Raw genomic sequence first — 20,516 nt, 5'->3', positions numbered from 1 at the left:
GTGGTCGGATCTCAGCTCACTGTATAATATAATATTTTTAAATGTAGTTACTTATTTATTCACTTACCCCCTTCTTTGTTTCTAAAATACTACAGGGCAGGCTGTATTTGCATTTCTATGAGCTGGATCACGAGCAAAATATAGTAAAATTTCATTAGAGGAATAAGGACAACTTGTGGGAAAAAAGAAAGGATGATTGCCTAATACTGTATAACTGATACAATATTATTTAACTTATTTTGAAGGCTATTAGTTTTTAAAAGTGATTTCTTTAGGGCAGAAATTCTAACTTCATTGATGAAAGATTACTTACAAACTTCAATACAGTAATTAACAATAATTGCAGCAGATTATCCAAGCCTGTTAATTAGAAACACATCCTCCTTCTGATCATCGTCCGTGAGATGTGCATTTCGTTCCTGGGTTGGAACCTGTAATGTATTCTCCCCCGGGTGTCCCCATGCACTGGCACTGATTGTGCCGGTTCTTACCAGATGGAGCAGGGACCCTCCCGAGGAGACGAGGGTGTGGGGGTCTGCCCCCTCCTTTAGGAGCCGAAGCACTGAAAACAACAGAGAGGAGAATGGAGTTACAGAGCGTCCTTCTTCCACGTGTGGAACCAAATGTGTAGCCTTTGATTCACATCTAAAACGCAAACAGCTGTGAACACCAACAAAGATAGCTTCTGTGCCATCCGACCCTATTTTACATGATGATTGGTGGTGTTTCTCGCCATCTTCAAACTTATTCCATGGTTGGGCAACATAATTTCCTATTACAACCATGCAAATTAATGAGAAAGTGAAACAGATTTTTTTAAAGTTTACTGTTTCAAAGTGTCTGGTGTTTGCATCCATTGTAGAACAAAAAGCAAAATGAAAGAAATTACTTCATTAGGTTCACATGGGCATTAGGTCACTGAATTTTTTTTTTATTATTATTATACTTTAAGTTGTAGGGTACATGTGCATAACGTGCAGGTTTGTTACATATGTATACTTGTGCCATGTTGGTGTGCTGCACCCATCAACTCGTCATTTACATCAGGTATAACTCCCAATGCAATCCCTCCCCCCTCCCCCCTCCCCATGATAGGCCCCGGTGTGTGATGTTCCCCTTCCTGAGTCCAAGTGATCTCATTGTTCAGTTGCCACCTATGAGTGAGAACATGCGGTGTTTGGTTTTCTGTTCTTGTGATAGTTTGCTAAGAATGATGGTTTCCAGCTGCATCCATGTCCCTACAAAGGACACAAACTCATCCTTTTTTATGGCTGCATAGTATTCCATGGTGTATATGTGCCACATTTTCTTAATCCAATCTGTCACTGATGGACATTTGGGTTGATTCCAAGTCTTTGCTATTGTGAATAGTGCCGCAATAAACATATGTGTGCATGTGTCCTTATAGCAGCATCATTTATAATCCTTTGGGTATATACCCAGTAATGGGATGGCTGGGTCATATGGTACATCTGGTCACTGAATTTTTATTTTTATTTTTAATTCATTAAGGCCCATTGGCTTAAAGCAATAAAAGCTTCCTTTTTAACATTAACCTTCCACTGGTGCCATGAGCCCTTGGCAATGTTTCCACCATTCTCACAAAGCGCTTCAGAACAAAGCCACATATATCCAAATTAGTTAAGTCAAATGGATCAAACTATATACCAATTACTAGAATAAATTCACAGTTGAAAGGTGACCTGTATTTCCATTTGAACAGCAAAGGTGAATTCATTAGTACACAGAATGCCACAGACTATTAAGAGATTGATTGATTGTGTTCCATTCTCTGCTACTTAAAATGAAGCTATAAGACCAGCCCCACAGAAAGGTTCTTCAATCCCCAACGCACTATAATGGTTTCCACTACTAATAGCAATACCATACTTTTAATAAAATACCATGAATGCATTTTCCACACAGACAAAATTAAAGCAACAGTTACTCTTTTATTTCATTATGACACAGAACTGTACAAAATGGCTCAGGTTCAAACTCATACCTCACTGAGGCATACTGTCTTCCCAATTAACTTTATCTGTAAAGTGAAATGTTGCCTGAAGGGGCCATCTTTCCTATGGCACTCCAATTCTTTTATGTGTTCCAATGTCTAGTCTCTGACTCTCTTCCCCAAATCTAACTGCATATCACAGAAGGCAACATGAGTCTTGGCTGACATGGTGACTATGCGAAGCCTCCTCTCCAGGAAGGTCGAGCTCTTTGACGGTGGGTGCAGTGGGTATGATGAGGGAGACAGGCCTCCACCTGTGAGCCAGGTCAGCCTGCCCTGCCCCGTGTGCCCCGGCCACCCTTTCCTTACATCAGCGCACCCTTGGAGCACATCCAGGAAGAAGTTCCTAAATAGATGCATGTTCACATCTATTCATTGCCAAGGGACTTTCCTTTGATGATGTTCTTTCTGCAGTCAAGGATTTAATTCTTTTCATAACCTAGAATCTGCTCACATTGAGTAGTGTGTTACAAAAACATTCTCAAAGGTGGCAAACTTGTAGGATCAGCTGTAACCTGACAGCTCATGTTGTATTCATTTGCCAGCTGGGTTATCTTCTTTCTCTGCTGTTACAAGAAAAGTCGAGGAGGCCAAGGCCATTTTCCTCTTGTTCTTCACTGTATTTCCAAGAATGGTCCTGTTACATGGTATGGAGATGCTCTTCCTCCCACCCTTTTTCTGCCTCTCTCTCTCTCTCTCTCTCTCTCTCTCTCTCTCTCTCTCTCTCTCTCTATATATATATATATATATATATATATATATATATATATATATATGAAGCCACCTCTTGCAACCTCATGTACTCATTACTCTTAATGTTTAAAATCCCTTTCATGATAATAGAAAGTTCATTTCATACATTTGCCAATGGTTTCCTCAGATGATAGACAGCACTTTTACTCTAGTATTTATCCTTTTAGCAAATGAAATTATCCATCATGAATTAACTAATATTGATTTTTTTATATTCTGCAAAGAGATAGCACAAACGTGATCTCACTACAAAGACAGTGTGAAGTAGATTGCATCATGTTATAATATTAGCAAAATGCAATCGGATTTTTATGCAGAGTCCATTATGCAGACACACAGTGAATCATACATAATAGAAATCAGTGATCCATATTCTTTGGGTTTGGAGTTACACAGGTTTCAGCCTGAGACCTGGAAAGCTACTGAACTTTATGTCTCAGTTTTTTGTCAGTAAAACAATGGACAGTCGTACTCACTTCATGGGGATATTGTGAGAATTAAATGAGACAACATATGTAGCATGCTCCAGGCACTTCGTAAGGATCAATAAATGACTGGAATGACTATGTGTAATAAAACCCCATAATAATATATCATAGAATCCATACTTTAAGATCTATTCTGAATGTTTTCCAAACTTTCTGGTTACTAAATGTTGAATTTAAATGCAGAATATACGTGAGGCAAATTTAGCATATTATCCTGGAGGTTGAGTGTATAATTTATCAAACAAAAGTGGAACAAAGGGGGAAATATACACGGCAAAGGAGAATGCTGAGCATGGAGAAAGTGAATCTTTATTACCTTTGCTTTAAATGCCATCTACTGCATTGTAAGTTCATGTCAGTTAATTTTTAATATAGGTATTTTTTAACTGTTTCACAACCAACTCATAAAATTCCTGGAATTTTAACAGTTGGCTCTCATGAGCTAGCAAGGGAGAGCTCCAGATCACTAAAGTGGGCAATCATGAAACTCATAAAGAACACTGCCCAGGAATGCCCAGGCATGAGAGCAGGGCTACACTCCAGCTCTCTGAAGGTCCTTCTCATCACAGGGAAACATGCTAGGAAGATAAGCTTCTTCCTCCATCCAGCCAGGCATCATCCTAGTGAGAAAAGGGCAATCTGTGTTTTGTTTGTCCTAGATAGGACAGTTTTTTTGAGAGGGCTGTTTGCATGATCAAGATGGAACCATGTTAGAACCACAAACTCAATATTAACTGGCTTGCCCATCATTACCATGAGTAAGGACTCAAGAAAAAGACAAAATCAACTACTGGCCAAATAAGAAATAGGTTATTCTTTGCATATACATATAGTAATGTGAGCTAAATTCTATGACTCTGCTAAGGGTTAAAAACTGGAATTGTAAGGGACCTAAATATGAAGATATAATGAAGAAAACATCATTTGTATAATAATTAGTTTATAACAATTTTGAGAAGAAAATTATGAAACCAACACATGTAGAACATTTTTGGTGTAACCCTGTACTAAGTACCTTACGTGTAAGAATTACTTTAATTCTCTATAATACGGACACTAGAATTGTCACTCTTTCTTTTACTAATAAGGAAGCTGAGGCTCTGTTATATTACGTGGTTCCCTGAAACCATAGGTACATGATGGAACCAGAACTCAAGTGCAGCCACAGGACTCGTGATCGTGCCCTTAACCCCAGAATCAGAGAGCAGAACTTCAGAATCACAGCCAGGATCAAGATCCATTGTAGTGGTCTCAGAATTACTAATTGTGTGGGAAATTACTCAAATTTCTGTTAAAATACATTATCCAAAAAGGTATGGGTTCATAGCAACCTTGTAATAACGTGATTGGAGCGGCCAGTCAAGTGAAACGGCAGCACCACTCTGAGTCTTTCTGTTATGACAAAATCTGCAAGGAAACAGCCTAAGGAAAACAGCCATCTGGGGACCAAATAGAATAACGAAGCGCATGCTTCCTTTTATAGTGTTGCCGCTTGGAACGGATTCAGCATTTATTGTATATTTGTGGCTTCATCATCAAGCTGCAGCAGAACTCCATCGAGATGCCTGTGGGCGGTGGGGCGGGGGGGCATCATTTGATATTTAAAAAGAAACATTCATTCTCCAAATTTTCAGCTATTGGGGTAAAAAATGGACTAAAATACATCATAAAATTTGCTAAGTGGCTTTAATAGACTATGCAGCTGGTTCCCACCATCACCAACGATAACCAAACATAATAGTCCACCTGGTTGTCAGCATTTATTTTGTGTTTCTAGATACTGTATTGCAACCATTTATCTGTAAAGTCTTTGGAGACCCCATTAGCTAGGGTGGACATGTGACTGCATAGCAATCTATACCTACTCTCACACAATCTCCACTACAGTGGCTCTTATATTCACAAAGGTGTTACATTTAACATCAACAGAGGAAAGGAAGATAAAACTAAGCATACCTGGGTTCTCAATTCTGTTCCTGTTACAAGCCCTGCAGAAGATAGTTTCCAGACAGAAGGAAGGACAATCATGCATGATAAGAAGTTAGCAATTGGTAAACCTGGATAGAGGATATATGGGAGTTCTTGTGTTATCTGGGAAAGTTTTCTGTAAGTTTGGTTTTATTTCTAAATAAAGAAGTTACAATGAATAACAACAAAGTATCAAGCCAGTGTCATTTTTTTCCTCCTGAAATGATAATGAAAACATCAATGTGAAGACTTCTAAAAATGTATGCCTGAGAATTTCCATACAGTTGTTAGTCGTCTGAGAATGCCTTTGAAAATTGTATCTTATCTCATTAACATGTCAATCAAGAAGAGAAGCAAGAAGCAGGAATATAGAAATTATGTTATCAACACCACAGAAACGTCTATTTGCACAGCAGTGCTGCTGAAATACAGATTTCCTTTCCTAAGTAGAGCTCAAACTTTAGGATGTATAAGAATAACTTGAGGATTTTATTAAGATGAATTTTCCTAGTTCAGGGCTTCTCAATCTGTTTTTTATTATCATCCCCTCACTCTCTGTGAAATTGTAATAATGCCGACAGGCTGGGATATCTACTTATGGAATGTGGCCGGATGGAGGGTCACAAAACGGTTGCTTTAGCTAAGAGTTTTTGCCCTCCAAAATCCCATTCTTGTACCTTTAGGAGCTATTGCTGCCCCCATTAGAATCAATTCCTAGTCCCATCTCTTCAGTCCTTTGATTCAGGAGCTTTGTTGTGGGATCTAAAATTGTGTTTTTAAAAAAAACACATGCACACACATTGCAGGAGATTCTGGCGCAGATGGTCCCTTAAAGACATTCTGAGAAAAACTGCTAAGATTTTACAATCTCAGGAAATTACCTCTGAACGCCTCATTTGGAAGTGACCGAATTAGTAAGTGGCAAAGACTTGATGGAAGATCCTTTCCCATTAATTTGTCATTGAGAGTTTGGCCCCTAGTGCCTCGTGTCCCACAGGATCCCTCGGGACACACAGTATTCTCAATACATGCATATTCAGCTGGACCTCTGGAATGGATCCGTGGATCCAGAATAATCAGTGTGAGCTCACAGGAGGTGCTCAGGCCGCAGTGGATGGGGAGGCCTCCAGTCAGAGACTGAGTCTGGGCAATGACCCTCAACCCTCGCTATGTTTTAGATCCTTACCCAAACTTTGGAAAGATATAAATTGTTCTGTCACCAGGTTATTAAATTCAGGCAGTCAAACATGTGTCCATTGATTCCTATGTTCCTTGATGACTATAATACCGAGAAGCATAGACAGCCAAGGGAATCAGCATCCAAGGACTGTTCAGTTTGTTTCCGTCCAGCCTGGAAACAGTAGGTTCATGATAAGAGGGTCGAGCCAGGTTTTTGGAGCTTTGGTGGGCTCTGCCTGAAGTCTTTATTCAAGTGAGCTGCTCAATCATACCTTAAGTGTTTGCTTCTGATTTGACTCAGATCCACACGCACTCATAGGATGCTCAAGACTGCTACCAGCCACCCTTCTGGACAAGGAGACCCATCAGGGCTGGGCATGAAGTCAAGGTACATTAGGTTCCAGCCTTAGCAAGCAAATTATGGGCGAATTAGCTTGAAGCACCTGGAATCAAGCAGTAGCTGAGACCCACCTTAGCCCCAGAGATCTCACAGTCTTCAACCAGTAAAAACTCATTTCATGTCACTTTGGCCATGGCTTTAAGATTTCTTTTTTCCCACTCAACTTAATCAAAACTGGACCTGACTAAATCCTGAAGACTGTAAGCCAAGTCCAAGGTCTTCAAGGCCCCATTGACCTAGATTCTCCAATCCCAATCCACTGTGAAGTTATGACAAATGAAACAAATATTTAGTGAGCGTCCTTTTTGTATTAATAGTTAGCACTATCCCAAGAGGTACAGATGTACAGAGAATAAATAGAAAACAATCTTGCCTTCATAGAGTGTATAATCTAGTTGGCACTGGTAGAGGAGAAGACAGAGGACAAAAGGGATCAGAATGATTTGTAGTGCTTCTTGAATCACTGGCTATATATCTTGAATTTGTTCTGAAAACTGAATTACCATTTTCCCTTCAAATATTACTTATAACCCATTTCATTCCTTTTCCTCCTCAAGGATCACACTGAGATTGTGTTCAGCATTATCATCATCTTCCTTATATCTCTTAGGCCTTCCTTTGTTTTCACTCAATATACTACCCTGGATATTTTCTACTGCCCTGCCACAATATGAAATCCTTTTCAGCTATGTACAATCAATTGTTAAAGCCATCAGTTCAATTTTAATTTGTCACATTATTTTTTAGTTCTACACTTTCCATTTGATACTTTCATATAGATTTTAAAACCTGGTAGAAGGTTTTATCATTATTTATTGTACATCTTGGTTGAAGTAATTATGAAATCAAATCTGATAGCTATATCATGTGCATCACTTGTGAGTCAGTTTCAATTTTATATTGTTTCCCTTGATCTTATATTTCGGTATACCTGTTGTTACTGATATTATTATTTGATTGGTCATATAGAGTGTGTTAGGCTGTATGCCTTCCTGTTCACATTTTTAAAAGCATTTATGAAAACTAGTATTAATTCTTCTGTAATCATTTCGAAGAAATTCTCTATGAAGCCACATGTGCCTGGTCTTTCCTTTGTGGAAAGATTTTATTAATTAAATCTATTCAATATAAGCCTACCATGATTTGTGTCTTTCTAGGAATTTTTTTGTTTCTTGTGGGTTATCTAATTTTTTTGGCGTATAATTTTACTAGTATTACCTTTTAACGCATTTTAAGTTTGATTCTAATATATGGTATACTTCCCTTTTCTCTGGGGGATACAGTCCAAGATCTCCAGCATATGCCTGAAACTGCTGAAGGAACAAAATTTCATATATGCTATGATTTTTCTATACGTACATACTTATGATAAAGTTTAATTCATAAATTAGGCAGAGAAAAGGTTAACAACAATAATACAATAGAACAATTATAACAATATACCGTAATAAAAGTTATATGAATATGGTCTCTTTCTCTCTTCAAAATATCTTATTGTATTGTACTCACTCTTATTCTTCTCGTGATGATGTGAGATAATAAAATGACTATATGATGAGATGACATAGACACTGTGATGTTGCATTAGGCTACAACTGACCTTCTGATGATAGGTCAGAAAAGGTTCCTGTGTTCCAGGTGATGCCGGATCACTGAGCCATGATGGTGCCAATGGTTAGATACAAGAGCAGAAGATATTGATGATTAACACGCAGGTAGTGTACGCAGTATATATGCTGGATAAAGAGTTGATTCGTGTCCCAGATGGAATGGAATGAGATGGCACAGGATTTCACTACGCTACTCAGAACGTTGTGCAATTTAAACTTTTTGGAATTATTTATTTCTGGAATTTATTTTCTACCTTTTATTTTTGGACCAGGATTGATCATAGGTACCTAAAACCATGGAAATCAAAATGATGGGTAAGGGGGCACTATTGTATCCTCTTTCATTCCTGATTTTAGTAATTTTTCTTTTGGTTTGGTTTTTTTTTTTTTTTTTTTTTTTTTTTTTGTCAGTTTAGCCAAGGTTTTCAATTGTGTTGATCTTTTCAAAGGACCAAGTTTTGGTTTTATTGATTTCTCTATTGTTTTTCTCTATATTTCTTTTATTTCTACTCAAACCTTTATTATATCGTTCCTTTTACTGGCATTGGATATTGTTTACTACTTTTCCTCATTTTTGAATATAAAAAGTTAGGTTAATTTAAGATACTTTTATGTATTTAAATATAGGTATTTATTACTTTGGACTTCGGGTGATTAGGTTGTGTTAATGTAGGTTTATCAATCACAAAATGTGTACCATTCAGGTCGGGGAGATTAATAACAGGGGAGGTTATGCATGTGTCAGAGCAGGGGCTATATGGAAAATCTCTGTACCTTCCCCTTAATTTTGCTGTGAATCTAAAGCTTTTCTTAAAAATGAAATTACTAAAGAAAGATGAGTGTTTACAGCTATAAAATTCTCCATAAGAACTGCTTTAGTTATACCTTACATCTTTTAATATGTAGTATTTTCATTTATCTAACATTATTTTATAATATCTATTGTAATTTCTTTTTTGATACATTGGTTATGTAGGAGCATTCTGGTTAACGTAGTAGTTTGCTAGGGCAACCATAACAAGATACCTCAGATGGGTGGTTTACACAATGGAAATTTATTTTCTCATAGTTCTTGTAACTAGAAGTCCAAGATCAAGGCGTTGACAGTTTGATTTCCTCTGAGGCCTCTCTTCTTGGCTTGCGGATGGCCGCCTTCTCACTGTGTCATCACTGTGTCCTCACATGTGACTCTCTGATGGCACACCCTGTGCATGTCCAAATTTGTTCTTATTAAAACACCAGTCATATTAGATTTGAGCCCACCCTAATGACCTCTTTTTAACTTATTGGCCTCCTTAAATGCCCTGTTCTCAAATACAGTCACATTCTGAGTTACTGGGGGCTAAAGTTTCAACATATGAATTGAGGGGAGGGGTCAGGGCAGGACAAAATTTAGCCCATAATAGATAATTTTTGCATATTTGTGAATTTTATAACATTCCATCTATTGAGTATTTTTATTTTTATTCCATTATGGTGAGAGAACACACTTTGTAATATTTTAATTCTTTTAAAAATTATTGACACTTGTTTTATGGTTTTGTATGTGGTTTGTCATGGAGAATGTTTCATGCACTCTTCAGAAGAATGCGTGTTCTGCTGTTGTGGAATAGCACGTTTGATAAATTTCTGCTGTATATAGTTGTTCAAGTCTTCTTTTTCTTGAACTTTTGTCTAGTTCCATCCATTGCTGTGAAAGCTACTGAAATATTCAAATATCTATGCATGCTCTATTTTTCCTTTCGATTCTGTCAGTTTTGCTTCATGTATTTTGGAACCCTGTTGTTAGGCACATATATATTTATAATTTCTGTATCTTCATGATGGAATAATTCCTTTATAACTACATAATGTCCTTATTTTTTCTATAATAATAATTTTTACATTAAAGTTGAGTTACCTGATATTAACATATGTACTCTAGCACTTTTCGGGTTACTTTTTGAATGGTACATGATTTCCCATGTTTTACTTTCAACCAATTTGTGTCTTTGAATCCAATAGATGTCTCTTATAGGCAAAATATAGCTGGATGACTTCTTAATCAATTCTGCTAATCTCTGCCTTTTGAGTATTAAATCCATTTATATTAATGCAATTACTGATAAAGTAGGATTTATGCCTACCATTTTGCTTTTTGTTATGTGTATTATACCTGTTTCGTTCTTCTATGCCCCCATTGCTGTCTTTTTTGTGTAAATAGGTACTAATTTACATGTCATTTTGATTCTCATGCATTTATTTTCATATATTATTTATTTTATCATTATTTCCCTAGGGATCACAATTAATACATTAATTTAAAATAATTTAGTTCAGATTAATGCCAACTAAATTTTAAGAGTGTACAAGAACTTTTCTCTTATATAGCCAGCTGTGCCCTCTACCGCTACCCTCCTATTTGGGTCATTATGTTCAAACAAATTACATCTTTATGCATTGTGTGCTCATTTATAACAGACTTATGTTCATTTATTTCTGTAATTATGTTTTAAATATAATTAAAGATTAGAGTAACAAAAATAGGCAATACTTTTTTTTATATTTATTTATGTGTTTAAATTTCAAGTGCTGTCTATCTTTTATGTGAATTCAAGTCAAATGTCTTTCATTTCAGCCTGAAAGATTCCCTTTGCTGTTTCATGAAGGGAAGATCTGTTAGAGAAAATTTCTCTTAGTTTTTGTTTTTCATTAATGTCTTAATATTCCTCCATTTTTGAAAAGTCATTTTTATGGATATAGAATTCTTGGCTGGCAGTCTTCCTTTTTAGCACTTTGAATTTGTCATCTTTCTGCCTTTTGGCTTCCATGGTTTCTGATTAGAAGTCAGCTGTTAATCTTCTTGAGGAACCCTTGTACATGAAGCATAACTTCTATATTTATGCTTTCAAGATATTTTTTGCCCTTGGCTTTTCACAGTTTGATTATGTTGTGTCTAGGTATGGATCTGTTTCAGTTTATCCAACCTGGAATTTGAGAAGCTTCTTAGATGTGTAGATTAATATTTTCCATCAAATTTGGCAAGTTTTCTCCCATTAGTTCCTCCAATATTATTCCTGCCTTGTCTTTCTCCTCTCATCTGTGACTCCATTATGTACGCTGGTACACTTGATGGTGCTCTACAGGCCCCTTAGGCTGTGCTCATTTTCCTTCATTGTTTTTTTCTTCTCTACCTCAGACTGGATCATCTTAATTGATCTATCTTTAAATTCACTGCTTGTTTTGCCAGCTTACATACACTTCATTTCTGCTAATGTATATTTAATTTTAGTTACTGTACTTTTCAACTTCAGAATTTCTATTTGTTTCTTTTTATAATTGTTCATCTCTATGTGGGGAGATACCACTCTCATACTTTCCTTTAGCAATTTAGACATAATTTTCTTTCGTTATTTGAACATTTTTATGATCGTTTATTTAAAATCCCTCTCCAGTAAATCTAATATCTGGGCTCTCTCAGACACAGTTTCTGTTGACTACTTTTTTCTCTCTCTGCGGAACATACTTTCTTATTTATTTGAATATCTCATAATTTTTTTGTTGACAACTATGTTTCTTAGTTTGGTTTGTGCTGCTATTACAGAATGCACAGACTGGTTAATTTATTTTTTAAAGTGGTAGTTTATTTTCTAACTGTTCTATACCCTGAGAAGTCCAAAATCAAGGGGCCCGTGTACTGTGAGAACTGTCTTGCTGGGTCATCCAATGGGGTAAGGTGGGAAGAAGGGGAGGGCAAAAGGGACCAAACCCATCCTTTTGGAAGGGAGCCACTCCCACAATAACAAACCTACTCCTGTGATAACAGCATTAAACCACTCATGAGGGCAGAGTCCTCATGGCCTAATCACCTCTTAGTACTGTTACAATGGCAATTAAATTTTAACATGAGTTTGGGAGGGGACAAACATTTCAAACAAAACACTAAACATGATAAATAATAAAATGTGGAAACTCTGAAAATCAGATTCACTGTCCATTCCCGAGTAGGTTGCTGTTTCTGCTTGTAATTGTTGTTTGTTTGTTTGTTTCATTACTTTTCTTAACTAAATCTGCAATATCTATATTATGTGTCATGCATAGCCACTGAACTCTCTGCTTATTTATTGTAGTAGTCAGTGAGTAAACATATTTCCTTAAATGGCTTGAAGCAATAACACTCTTAGCCTTCACTTAGGAGCTAGGCTTCTGTGCTGGGACGCTTCTGTGCTGGGGCATTGCTGTGGTGCTCTTGGAGACAGTTTACATCTTTTCCTTAGTCTGCACTTCTACTTGTGCAAAGCCTTAAGATCAACCCTAAGAGAGAAACTGGGGTCTTCTCAGGTATCTTATGAGCACACCCACAGCTCTGAACATATGCATAGCCTTCTAGATTCTGAGGCATACATTGCAGTTTTTCGAAGTACTCTATGGATCTCTCATTTCCTTCTAAGTGTTTTGGCCAGTTTCTTGTTTGTCCCAATTGTTGCAATGCTAAAGGATTCCTGCTGGTTGTTTTCTACAAATGCCCCAGGGAAAAGGTTTGTAGTGAGCTTATTCTGAGTCACTTTATATGAAAACAAATCTTGTGAGTGACAGTGACCAGAGAGGTCAAATGATGATAATTCTCTAAGAATGGTGTTTTTGGAGGAGATCCAAACCCAGTCTGCAGCCTCCAGTCGCTCCGAGGCTGCTGGTTTATGGGGCTACCAAGATTGCGAGGCTGCCGGGTTTTAGAGCTACTACAGAGCTAGGGAGAAGAGGATGTGGCTACAAAAGTCGAAGGACCACAAAACACTGCTCTTGCCAAAGTTCAACCATTTGTTCCTGAATAAACGCTGCCTTTTTTTTTTTTCTTTTTTTTTTGAGACAGAGTTTCGCTCTTGTTGCCCAAGCTGGAGTACAAAGGCACAATCTCAGCTCATTGCAACCTCTGTCTCCCAGGTTCAAGAGATTCTCCTGCCTCAGCCTTCCGAGTAGTTGGGATTACAGGCTTCTGCCACCACACCCGGCTGATTTTTGTATTTTTAGTAGAGACAGGGTTTCACCATGTTGGCCAGGCAGGTCTCGAACTCCTGACCTCAAGTGATCCACCTGCCTTGGCCTCCCAAAGTGCTGGGATTATAGGCGTGAGCCACCGTGCCCGGCCTACAAATGCTTCTTAGATTGTTGGAAGCCTTTGATTAATCTCCAAAGTCCTGAACAAGTTTATTGTGCCAGTGTTCTCGTTGCTTTATGAAGGACAAATATTCAGTGGTCGTCTCTTTGTAATTCCAGGAGCAGTCTCCCCCATTATCTAAAAACTGACAGAAGAATCCCTGAAAATAGTTATGTCTCACTGAGAAGAAGAAATTTGCTAACATTAGATTTATAGTAATCATTATTATTTTTTTGCTAAAGATGAAATTTCCAAGTTTCTGTAAGATGGAAAAAATATTCAAAAAGCGATTGGCAAACTTACATGTTTTACAGAAATTTTAACATATCCTATTATGGTACAAATTGTCTGGTGGGAATCAGGAATGGTCTGCTTACCAAAACCAGTCCTATAAATCATTGACTCTCTATATATTCCAGAACAGATGTAAAGTGACAGTATTATAACATCATAAACTTGATAGCATATTTCCTCAGATCTTGATGTAGAAGTAGTAAATCCAGGATGCATGCAATATAAATACATGCTTCACTTCTTATTTTCTCTCTATAAAATTCTCTGCCAATTTATGTTATGTAAGTTTAAAATGCTCTTTTTAATGCCAAATCTTAGAAATAAACAGTTTTAAAAAATGACTCACTTTTACAAATAAACAAAAAGAACTGACATAACTACTAATATGGAATTTTGCTTGTATCTTGAGATAATAAAAACGAAAATAAAGAACACCATGCCAATATCTGAGGAAGTTACTAAAATGCGAATAAAACGTTACTTGTAATAGCTATATATACCTATGTAATAACTATATATACATAAATACATATATGTATATATGCAATAACTCTATGTATACACACATATGTATATGTGTATATATAATATATACACATATATGTATGTATGTGTATAGTGTATATGGTATACATACACATATATATGTAATAACTATATTCCTATATGTATAATATGTATATGTATATATACATATATATTCCTATATGTATATGTATATGTGTATATATAACTATATGTAATAAATATATATACACACACACACACACACACATATATATATAGAGAGAGAGAGTCTTTTAAAAGTAAGTCAAGGGGGAGAGAAGTATCTTAGTATGTCACTGCCCACTCCTTAAATCTAACCTGGGAATCAAAAGGGCTGTATCACAGTGCTGTTTGTGGCCCTGACTATGCTCTTTGACTTTTTCGGTGAGCCTCAGTTCCCTCATTTGTAAAACTGTCAGGAAAGCACTATATTATTGTGAAAAATAAGATACCATATAAATGTTACAGATGATTATTACTTAGTCAATTTTGGGGACAGGACCAAAGCTTAAAGGAGGCAGTAGACACTCTTTGAGAAAGCTTTCCAAAAGGTGAGAATTATCGAGCATGTGGCTTTACAAGCAAAGCTTTCGTGGTAGAAATCTCAAATAGAACTTGCAGATTAAACTGGTTGTTTCTCACTCTCCTTTCCTTTCAAACATGTCTTTTAGTCCTATCTGAGAAATGTCATCATGGAACTGAGGTCACACCCCACCCTGCAGTTTCATCATGCATTTCCTTTTATCTTAGATAATTCTATGACATCCTTATCTTGTCAGGTTTTAATTAATCAGGGAGTCTTAGTGCTCATATCACCTTTGTGTGTTTGTCTGATGTGAGATTTGAGAAAAATCCACAGGATCACAAGATTTCCCAAACACAGGAATAAGATACAATCACCATGTGAATTACCAAAGGATACATTTCAAATTGGGAACAGAAATCACATCTCACAGTTTTATTTATCTCATTTATTCCCTAATAACTGCAGTATATATCTGTTCACACTCCTTTTCTGAACATTACCCCCTTCAGCTGTTCAGAGAGGGGTCCTCCTGCATATCTAGTATCTTTATTCTCTGAATACCACTGAGTGGACCTGGACATCTGACCCCAGTTGGGCATAATGGATTTTCCAGCTGGGAATTTGGAACTGGGACACGGAGACTAGTTACTTAATTATGGGTGCTGGACATGGAAGGTGACCTAAGGGCCATATGGAGATGGCCATAATAGTTTATATGCAAATGAGAGCCCAAGCTGCAGAGGAGGAATGAAGGCAGAGGGAGAATGAAAAGAGCCAGGCCAGGCGCGGTGGCTCACGCCTGTAATCCCAGCACTTTGGGAGGCCGAGGCAGGCGGATCACGAGGTCAGGAGATCGAGACCATCCTGGCTAACCCAGTGAAACCCCATCTCCACTAAAAATACAAAAACAAAACAAACAAACAAACAAAAAAACAAAACTAGCCGGGCGTGGTGGTGGGTACCTGTAGTCCCAGCTACTCCAGAGGCTGAGGCAGGAGAATGGCGTGAACCCGGGAGGCAGAGGTTGCAGTGAGCCGAGATCGCGCCATTGCACTCCAGCCTGGGCGACAGAGTGAGACTCCATCTCAAAAACAAAACAAAACAAAACAAAGCAACAACAAAAAAAGTGAGTCGCCTCACTTGAGGGCATGAAGAGCAGAAAGAAAGTGAAGCAGATGTCCTAAGTTCCTGGGTTTTATGTTCAGTTTCATGGGTAGCCTCTGTTCATATTTTTTATTTAAATTTCTGGGATAGTCTCTTATTCTTACGTGGTGCACTTTAGTAAACATGAGTTGGTTTTTTAAAAACAAACCCTCCCTGACTCAGGCAATACATATGTAGTTAATTCCTAGTGTAGCCATATAACTTATTGCCCAAGCCAGGATAATGTGGAGATCAAAGCAGACTTTCTCATTATAACTGAGCAACTGGTTGCAGAGCTGTCCTACATTGTTCAAACACTGATGTGAAGCCTCTGAACTGGGAGAGGATTGTGAAAGAGCTTTCAATTCAGATGGGTCACAGCAGGTTATCTGTTGCTATGCAATTTATGACCCCCATACAGTGGCTGAAATTAAAATCATTTACTTTGCTCACACATCTGGGTCTTGATGGGGCTATGTTGACCAGATCTGGTTTAAGGTCTTCTATGTGGTGTGGTCAGATGGTGGCTGGGGATGGGTCATTCCGAATGTTTCTTCAATTACATGCCTGGGCTGAGAAAACTTAGGGACTAGAATAGCTGAGGCCCCATGAACATGACAGAGAGAGATTTTCTTTTATCTATCTATCTATCTATCTATCTATCTCTCTCTCTCTCTCTCTCTCTCTCTATCTACCTAGCTACCTACCTACCTGCCTGCCTATCATCTATCACCTACCATCTATCTATTATCTGTCATCTATCTTCTATCTTTCATCTATTCATCTATCTACCTATAATCTCTTTATCCATCTACAATTTTAGCGCCTCTACTTTTTTTTTTTTTTGGATACAGGATCTGGCTCTGACACCCAGGTGGGAATGCGGTCGCGCTATCTCAGCTCACTGCAACCTCTGCCTCTTGAACTCAAGCAATTCTCCCACCTCAGCCACCCAAGTAGCTGAGACTACAGGTACACACCACCACGCCCAACTAATTTTTGGATTTTGGGTAGAGACACAATTTCATCATGTTGCCCGGGCTGATCTTGAACTCCTGAGCTCAAGCAATCCACCTGCCTCGGCCTCTCTACCTGTTTTTACCCATGTAGTTTCCACACAGTGGTTCTAGGCAGTCAGGACTTCTTGCACAGCAACTGGAACCCCACAGAGCACATGGCCCAGATTCTGATGGAGTCTGGAAGTCTTGCAGCATCTATGGGCTGTGTTCTGTTTTGTATATTGGCAACCAAAAATGCTTGCCGAAGTGCAAGGAGAAAGGATGTAGACTCCAAGCCTCAATGGTAGGAGTGGCAAAGAACTGGCTGATGTGCTTTAAACCTCTTCAGTGGGAGATAGCTTTGGAGAATTCACTGCCTTGCAGTGGGTTTGAAATGTCACATCAGTCACTTCCATGATGAGAGTGAGCATGATGAGAACAAATTTGCAATATGTATAATATATTTTCATGTAATCATTTTTTGGTTTTACTATATTTAAAGAAATACCACAATAAAGTCTAAAGGGGTATCTTTTATGGAAGTGAATATTTTATTTAGAGCAACTTCGTTAAGTAAATGCTGAAATTCATGAAAGTTGTGGCGCATCAAACACTTATATTTATCAAACTGTAACTTTTGTTAATTTTATCCATTCCTTTTTCACTTATTATAAAATATACAGACTTATCTTTACTGCAGTTATGACTCATCCAAATAGCAACAAAATAAAATGAAGATATTCTTGTTTCTTGTAAGAAGAAGAAAAATATTTAAAATTCTGATTAAAGAACTAGTAATAAGAATTTTATAGCTCTAGTCTCTTGATAAAGGTGAGAATAACATATTACCTTATTAGGTTATGTAAACTGTTCTGTCCATTTTTCACACTTGGCACAAATTAATAAAAAATATTATTCAAGGGCAAGTAGAGTGACGTAGATATTAATCTGGTATGAGAGTAGTATACATCTTGGCTGGGCACGGTGGCTCATACCTGTAATCCAGCACTTCGGGAGGCCAAGGCAGGCAGATCACTTGAGGCCAGGAGTTCAAGACCAGCCTGGGCAACATAGCAAAACACTGCTTGCACTAAAAATACAAAAATTAGCTAGACGTGGTGGTGCACACCTGTAGTCCCGGCTACTCAGGAGGCTGAGGCAGAAGAATTGCTTGAACCCTGGAGACAGAGGTTGCAGTTAGCTGAGATCACACCACTGCACTCCAGCCTAGGTGACACAGTGAAGCTTTGTCTCAAAATAAAACAAAACAACAAAAAAGAGTAATACACATCCCTTTATAAATAAAATTTAATATAACTGATCATAAATCAGACACTAAAAATAAAAACATATAAATTGATACTTAAAAATACTCTTATTTTTCTTTTTATTTCATCAGCAGCAGTGATAGGCAATTTAAATCAGAACTTGCATACAGTTTACATGTGACCTAATGCCTTTGTTCTACATTAGACCCTTGTGTTACAATCAATGAGACAACTGAACTTCAATTCAAGATGTAACTGGAATTCCTGGAAAAGAAATGGCCGCCCATGCTGAGTAATCTCTATACCTCTTTTGGGTGGAATTCTGCAGATGGCTGGGGGTAGGACTTTAGCCAACCTCGTGATCACAGTGGAAGGTAAACAGAAGCACTGTCGAGGGGAGTGAGTGGTCCTGGAAGTAAGGAAAGGGCATCTGGCAGCAAGAGAGAGTGAAAGGAGGAGAGCTACGTGGGTAACGTATTGAACATTCATGACTTTGTTGTTGTTGGAGTACTTCTTGTTTAGTTTACTTTTCTTTTATTGTTGTCCTCGTCTTCCTCACCAGGTAAATGGACAGACACAACACTGAGTATAGGATGCATCACAGATATTCACTCATTTAAATTCATTTTAAAACTGAAATTTCACAGGAGCAAAGTTTGCCCTGCCAGACTAGATGCTTTTTGTCAACTGATTTGTAGAAGATGAGTAGAAGGGCCAGGTAATTTTTTTTTTAATGCTTGAATTAATCCGTGAGTTAAAAATAGAGCAAAGTATTACATGGCCAGAAATCAGAGTTATTAGAAAGCTACAGCAATTAAAACCTTTGAGCACTGATCCAAGAACAGACAACTAGAAGAAAGAAACAATAAGGTCCAGAATGAGGCCCACACAGGTCGGGTCTTCTGACTTCCTGCAACTATGCAGTTCCATGTAGTCGAAAACTACTCTTTTGTTTTTCATTCGGGGTACAGTGTAATTTATACTTAGTAAAACATACAAATCTTAAATATGTATCTAATTAATGTTTGCCTGTATATACACCTGTGTAACTATCATTCAGCTCAAGATAAAAGGATATCTCCATCATCCCAGGAAGTTCCCTCCTGGTCCTTCCCCGCAGGTATCCCCAGGGACAACCTGTTATTCTGAAGAAATCCACCGCCAATGATAATAGTTTTGCCTACACTGGAATTTCATTTAAAGAGAAAAATGCAGCAGGTCCTCTTTGGGGTGTCTGGCTTCTTCCAGTCTTAGTCTTATGTTTGTGAAATCTAACCATATTGTTCTGTGTAGAAATGGTGTGTCTTCCTCTTTTGGCCATGTAGGATTCCACTATATAAGTATACCATACTTTGTGCATCCAATTCCCCATTGGTAGACATTTGGGTTGTTTCTAGTTTTTGTCCATTCTAAATAAAGCTGCTATTAACATTCTTGCACAAGTCTTTTTGTAATATCATGCAATCATTTGTAGAGACCCATTCTGAGAGGTAGAATTGCTGGAACACAGGCATAAATTAAAGTGTATTAGAAACTGCCAAACAGCTTTCCAAAGTGGCTGTATTGTTCTATACTCCCACCAGCAATACAAGAGAATTTCAGCTGCTACACATTCACAGCAATACTATTGTCCATTATTGATTATTTAATGAAGCCATACTTATGTTTTAAATTCGAACAACTGAAAAAACCAAAACCATGCAGTTAAATATTTTATGGTACATTTTAGTAGTTGTTTTTCTTTGTGATTTTTAAAAGTTCTGCATCCATTGCATATGGTTGTTTCTCCTTTATGTAGTTAACATAGAAAATCACATTAGTTTTCAACCTTTAAATCAACCTTTCATTCCAAGGATCCTGGCAGCGTTCTACTTTGTTTCCTCAGTGGTGGTTATATGATGTTCACTTTCTGATAAATCATAGTTGCACATTTTTGGTGAATTTTTGATGTGTTTTATTTATACCAAGTGAATATAAATTGTTTTGCTATATTACTGTTAAAATAATGAGGACTAACATTTTAGTAAGTAACTGCTTACTAAGTTATACTATTTTTGGTAAATTGACCTACAATAACTAACATATTTTGCTTACCATGAAAGAAACCTTGATCCACCCTATCAAAATCCCCCCAATTTTTTTTTTTTTTTTTTTGCAGCAATTAAAAAGCTGATCCTAAAATTCATATGAGATTG

At 37.4% G+C, this 20,516-nt stretch overlaps 1 protein-coding gene across 2 annotated transcripts in view; it reads right to left on the bottom strand.

Moving 5' to 3' along the window:
- Window positions 1–20,516, bottom strand: part of MYO16 (myosin XVI) — a 615,551-nt gene that overhangs the window by 484,520 nt on the left and 110,515 nt on the right. For both annotated transcript variants that reach the window (XM_050766698.1, XM_050766697.1), the window contains one exon: window positions 492–562. In XM_050766698.1, coding sequence (XP_050622655.1) covers window positions 492–562 — 71 coding nt within the window. The remainder of the gene's footprint in view (window positions 1–491; window positions 563–20,516) is intronic.

Source organism: Macaca thibetana, chromosome 17, assembly GCF_024542745.1.
Source record: "Macaca thibetana thibetana isolate TM-01 chromosome 17, ASM2454274v1, whole genome shotgun sequence".
Classification (NCBI taxonomy): Eukaryota; Metazoa; Chordata; class Mammalia; order Primates; family Cercopithecidae; genus Macaca; species Macaca thibetana.
Note: the sequence above shows the minus strand (reverse complement) of the source record. Positions and strands in the feature narration are given on the sequence as shown.